This window comes from Elephantulus edwardii, unplaced genomic scaffold (genome assembly GCF_000299155.1).
Source record: "Elephantulus edwardii isolate Elephantulus edwardi_28Jun2011 unplaced genomic scaffold, EleEdw1.0 scaffold00108, whole genome shotgun sequence".
Classification (NCBI taxonomy): Eukaryota; Metazoa; Chordata; class Mammalia; order Macroscelidea; family Macroscelididae; genus Elephantulus; species Elephantulus edwardii.
Window position 1 is genome coordinate 9,979,090 of NW_006399858.1, and position 5,921 is coordinate 9,985,010.

The 5,921-nt window shown below is 37.3% G+C and overlaps 1 protein-coding gene across 1 annotated transcript in view; it reads left to right on the top strand.

The window, feature by feature from the left end:
- Window positions 1-431: 431 nt before the first annotated feature.
- Window positions 432-5,921, top strand: part of TRPM6 (transient receptor potential cation channel, subfamily M, member 6) — a 202,255-nt gene continuing 196,765 nt past the window's right edge. Inside the window, exons 1-3 of the mRNA XM_006892005.1 lie at window positions 432-471; window positions 1,449-1,611; window positions 5,514-5,552. Of these exons, the coding sequence (XP_006892067.1) occupies window positions 432-471; window positions 1,449-1,611; window positions 5,514-5,552 (242 nt within the window). The remainder of the gene's footprint in view (window positions 472-1,448; window positions 1,612-5,513; window positions 5,553-5,921) is intronic.

Here is a 5,921-nt window from a genome sequence, read left to right on the forward strand (position 1 = left end):
GAGGAGATTGTGGTTGATTATGTAGAAACTGTGGCAAGGTGTAACCCTTGAGTTGGAGCCACAGTTAAGTTTTGCGTACTTGATAATTAGAGGAAAAGCTGACTTGTAACTGCTCTGAGATAAAGCTTATAGTTGAGGAAACCAGAGGTTTGTTTGTGTTGCTTTACAGAACCCAGACTTTAATTTGTTGACTGAGAAGCTGTCTGAACCATTTGAAGAACTGTGTCTTGCTGTTAATCTGGTTTGAGACTGTTGGACAAAACCTGAACTTGAATTGTGTGATATTATTCGCCCTTCCACTCCCCAAATCTAATAAGTCTCTTAAGTCTGTGAGTCAATTTGCAATGAACATTGGACCTTATGATTGGTAGAACTAGGTGCAGGAGCATAAGAGGTGGCATGTCTGACCATGTAGCCACTTGTTTAGTACAATGGAAATTATTGATGGGGACAGTCCCCTTTATGAAGCAGGTAGAAGTTAGACTTGGCCACCCCCACATTGTATCAGCTCCTTTCACAGTAAGGTTCCACAGCTACATTTGTCATGTGTTTTCTGTCACGACATATTTCAATCAATGTTAAAATGAGAACAGGTGTAGGAGTGAGGTTTGAATATCTTTGCACCAGTAAGAAGTTTGAAAAAGCCCCCTTGTAGGCTGTATACCTTCCTTTATGTCTACTGTAATACGTATGTATCAATAAAGTTATAACCAAAAGTATTATTTTTCTCTTAAGAGAAAATCATTGTCATCAGTTGACTTGCAGTATGACTAATGAAAGAATTTGGTCGTTATGTGAGTTTTGTACAAGGGGAGAGATATTTTTGGAAGGAGGAGTAGGAACCAGAGTCCCTTTTGGAAGTCAGGACAGCTGTAAACTGTGCAATTTGAAGCACAACATTCAGTGTCAAGTAAAACTTACAGAATGTGTACTGATGTTAAGGTTTCATCTCTGATATATCTCTCCAGCTTCCTGTGGAATTTTAGCGAAAGTAGGATTTTCTGAGTATGAATTTTGAAGTTTTGGGAATTTGATTTTTGCTCAGGATTATGGGGTAAGAGCTAAAACTGAAAGAGTCAAAAGTAACTTTTAGCATGTTTAATAGAACACATACCTAACAGAAATATCATTAATTCTTTGCTAAGGTGAGTATGTAGAGGAGTTTTGTCACTTATAGTGAGATCTGTTAACTTTGTGAATGTGTTTAAGTTTCCTTTTGGCTCATGAGTGCCTATTTGATTTGTAATAGAAGCCAGTAGATGATTTGTTGTTGTTGTTGTTGTGACTCTTAGCTGACCCTCCAGAGGGTTTTCAGAGGCAGTAAATAACACAAGAGGAGATTTCCCATTCTTCTCTTTCAGAGTGGCTGGTGGATTGAACCACTTGCCTTTGGGATTGCAGCGCAGCTTCTTACCGCTTAACTCGTTATCATGGCTATGATGTTTAAGTACACCTTGCATATCAGAGCCACTGTGGTTACACTGCCTTTTTGCTTACTTGGACTATTACGCTAATAACACTTTCTGTTCAGTCCCAGAAATCCTGGATTGAAGGAGTATTCAACAAGAGAGAATGCAGTAAAGTCATACCCAGCTCAAAAGACCCTCACAGGTATAAATTTTAATTTAAAAAAACTTAAAAAAATAAACATTTACTTGGGGAATATGTATAAAACTCCTTACAGATGTTGCTGGTTAGACGATTTGATAACATCTATAAAAGTTGCTGTTGTTTTTAGGTCTCACCAAGTTGACCCAAACTCAGTGAATCAACCCTATGTCCAGCAGGATGAAACCTTGACCAGTTCTGAACTTTCTTCACAGTCTCCTCTGAGCCTAAGTCCACTGTAGGATCTGCTTTGTTAATCCATCTCATTGACACGTTCCCTCTCTGTCTTTGACCCTCCATCTTTACCAATGTGGTGTGCTTTTCCAAGAATTGGCACCCTATATGCACAAGCATGTGAGAAGAAAGGCTCACTATCTTAGCCTTTAAAGAGCATCTTGGCTGCACATCTTCTGAGATATATCTAGAAAAATGTGTTTGTCTATTTTTTAATTAATCTTTTAAAATGTTATAGAGGAAATATATTGTCATTGTAGTAAATTTGGTAAGAGCAGAGACCTTGTCCTGTGTGCCTCACCTCAATCTCAGTGCCTTTGACAATGTCTGGTGCTGAGAAATATCAGTTGAGTGAATTAATGGAGGAAAAGCAGTCAGTCAAAATGGAATGATTTGAGTTTGAGACCTCTAAGTTCTTGGCAAGCCTGTGAAGGTTCTATTTGTAGAATCAAGTTTAAAACAGCCAGTGAAAGACGGGGGAAAAGAGCTATGGAAAATCCCCCAGGGTAACTGGGTCCATGAATTAAGATTGGATGGTAGAAAATATTCCATCTAAATAAATAAGAAAAATGAAGGGCAATATTTTAGAGGAGCCACTATTTTTATATTTATTGTCCACTTGTCTTATATTCATTTGAAGCTTAGAAATTCCAGTTTTATGATAGTTGTTTTGGTGGGATCCTTAAAACTCTAGTCTTTTGGGGATAGTTAAAGCAGTTTGCTCCTTCCCTTTGTTAAATATTTACAAGTCCCACCCTTAGTGAATTACCTGTGGTTTGTAAGCCCTATGTTAGGAAATTTTCATTTTATGTGCTTTCAGAATGCCAGTGTAACCTTGTTTTGTTCCTTTATCTTTTATGGCACCTTGTAATGTGACATTGGCTGAAATGGAAGGCAGATTAAGTTCACACAGTTCCTTCTGCAAATGTAAAATCATCTTATCTCTCGTGAACCTCACAAAAAATCATCTTATCTCTCTTGAACCTCACAAAATGGATAAACTCCAGGTCATTAACCAAGAACTGTATCAATGACTATTATTTCTGTATAATCTAAGATATACTACATTTTATGAAGTGTGTGTGGGAACCAGTCTCTTACTTTGTAGGATTATAAAAAAGTTGAGGGATGGGGCTGGGGTGAGGTGTGGTGGGCGGGGAGAAGGGTGCAACAATGAATGAATGGAATTCCAAAATCTCTGTAGATGTTCATTGAAATGAAAAATAAATAAATTAAAATATTTTAAAAAAATTGAGACACTTGGCTATATTTCCTCTAAACGCTTGTCCTTTAGATTCCAATCAGATTTCTCAAAATTGTTGCTTTCACTTCATTTGCTTCATTATAGTAGAGTTAAAGGAATAAAACATTATCTCTTTAGCTAACTCTTTCATATTCTTTTGTAGCTTTATAATTTTCTTTTTCTTCTTATTTTAAACTTGCTAAAATGAAATTTCTGAGAAAAGAAATTCCTAAAAGGCTAAAACAGGAAGAAGTAAAATATCTGAATACAAGTTTCTGAATAATTGAGGGTAATGTAAGTGATGAACTTCTGTTCCACTGTGGTAACAACTAGAGTTCTCTGCTAGAACTTCTTCAGTACCTAAGTATGGAAGAAGAACAAAGTCACCATACCAAGAACATATCCAACAGTAAATAATCAAGAGGCAGTGGTGATGAAAGGGGAAGTTCAAATTGCTCTGAAGGGCTTTGCAAAAAACAAGGCCCCAGGAATTGATGGAATAACAATTGACATATTTCTGCAAACAGATATAGCTCTGAATGTGCTCACCACGTTGTGCCATGAAATCTGGAGGACAGTTACCTGGCCAGCTGACTTGAAGAGATTGATATTTGTTCCCATTCCACAAAAAGGTGATCCAGTGGAGTGTAGAAGTTATCACAAGCAAGCAAAATCCTGCTGAAGACTATTTAAAAATGAGTGGAATAGTACACTGACAGAGAAGTACCAGAAATACAAGCTGGATTTAGATGAGGCTGTAGCACTAGGGACATCATAGTCAATGTCAGATGGATCTTGCCTAGTATCTGTGTTTCATTGACTCCACAAAAGTATTTGACTATACAATTGTGGCTAAACTCAAGAAGATTGGAAATCCCAGAACATAGGATTTTGCTTATATAAAACCTGTACTTAAACTAGGAAGCAGTCACTAGAACAGAGCAAGTAAACACTGCATGGTTCAAAATAAGGAAAGGAGTGTATCAGGGATGTGTCCTGTCTCCATACCTTTTCAATCTACGTGCCGAACAGATCATTTGGGAGGCTGGACTTTATGAGGAGGAATATGACATCAGGACTGGAGAAAGACTCATCAACAACTTGTGTTATGCAGATGGCACAACCTTGTTTGTCAAAACTAAGAGGGACCTGAAGCATTTGTTGCAGAAAGTAAAAAACTGTAGTCTTCAATGTGAATTGAAGCGCAACATCAAGAAACCCCAGTGGGCCAATTGACAGCGTCATGATAGATGAGAAGAAATTGAGATTGTTAGCAATTTCAGCTTGCAATTTCACCATCAACACTCTTGGCAACAGAAGTCAGGAAATCAAAAGATTTATTGCATTAGGAAAATCAGCTGTCAGAGACCTCTCCAGGGTGCTGAAGAGCAATGATGTCAGTCTAGGGACTAAGCTGCATCTGATCCAGGTCATGATCTCTGCAATTGCTTACTATATATCAGAAAGCTGGAAAATGACTAAAGATGACAGAGGAAGTATAGATGCTTTTGAGTTGTGGTATTGGAAAGTAGTATTGAATATCCTACGGACTTCCAAGGGAACAAATAGGCCTATACTGGTGAGGGTGAAAATAGTGGTTCTTTGGAGGCATCGATTTTGAAGCTCTGTCTGACACACTTTGGGCTTGTTGCCAGAAGGGACCAGTCCCTGGAGAATGATATCATGCTTAGAAGGGTGGAAGGACAGCACAGGAAAGGAAGACCCTGGAGGAGATTGATTGACACAGTAACTGGGATAATGGGAGTAGATGTGTCAGAGACAATGAGATTGGCTCAGAATAGGGCAGGATTCTTAGCTGTTGTACATAGGAATTGCAGGTGACTCAATGGCACATAACAACAACAACAACAACAATAATAACCTTCTAAATAGATAAATGTCTTCTTAATCATAAAAAAGAAAGATAACAGAGGATAGTAATTATAACTATACCAGTTGTCTCTTGTATTATAGATCACAATTTCTATTATTTGTCACTTGACTCTCAAGAATTCTGTTTTAATGATTGGTATTAAAAATACTAATAACCAGCTTTAGTATATATACCACATTGTGAGATACTTTACATATAGTCTCAGGTAATCCTTTTAATAATCTTTTGGGTCAGAAATGATTTCCAGATGTGAAAACTAATGCTTTCAAGGATTGTCCAAGCAGGGAAATTGAAATCTAGATGTTGGCGTTTCAAACTCAGGGTTCTATTAATTAGATCATAGTTCCTGCAGTGAAATGGTATTTGGTAAATGACTTATGTAAATATTTGGGAAATGATGTGTGATCACGAAGTCAGCTTTACTTTTTAGGCCATAAGAGGTAACCGACATTTACTGTGTAAACACTGGCTGCTTTCACATCTATCAGGAAACTAACTGAGGCTTTTTTTTTTTTTAAAATCTTGTTAATTTAGATGTACTGGAGGGTGCCAAGTCTGTCAGAATTTAATCAGGTAAGACTTAGATAAATATTGTTATTTATTTAATTGTTATCAACCTCTTAAATCCAGCTGAGACCATTTCTTCACATCTTCACAGTGGACTTACTGAATGGCTTTTATTACTGCTTCCCATTGCTTGTTCTAAAAGAAGCGCTTAAAAAGAAATGTGACTTTTGGATAAAGGGTATTTATTTGAATACCACTTATTACTGGAATTACTCAGATGACTAAAGGCCTTTGGCAAGACATTCTATAAATGGAAGTATCTAAAGCATTATGTTTTCCTCTGGAACCCTTATTCACTGTTGGTGGGAGTGTAAAATGGTGCAACCCCTGTGGAAAGCGGTATGGCGCTTTCTCAAAAAGTTGCAAATAGAGATA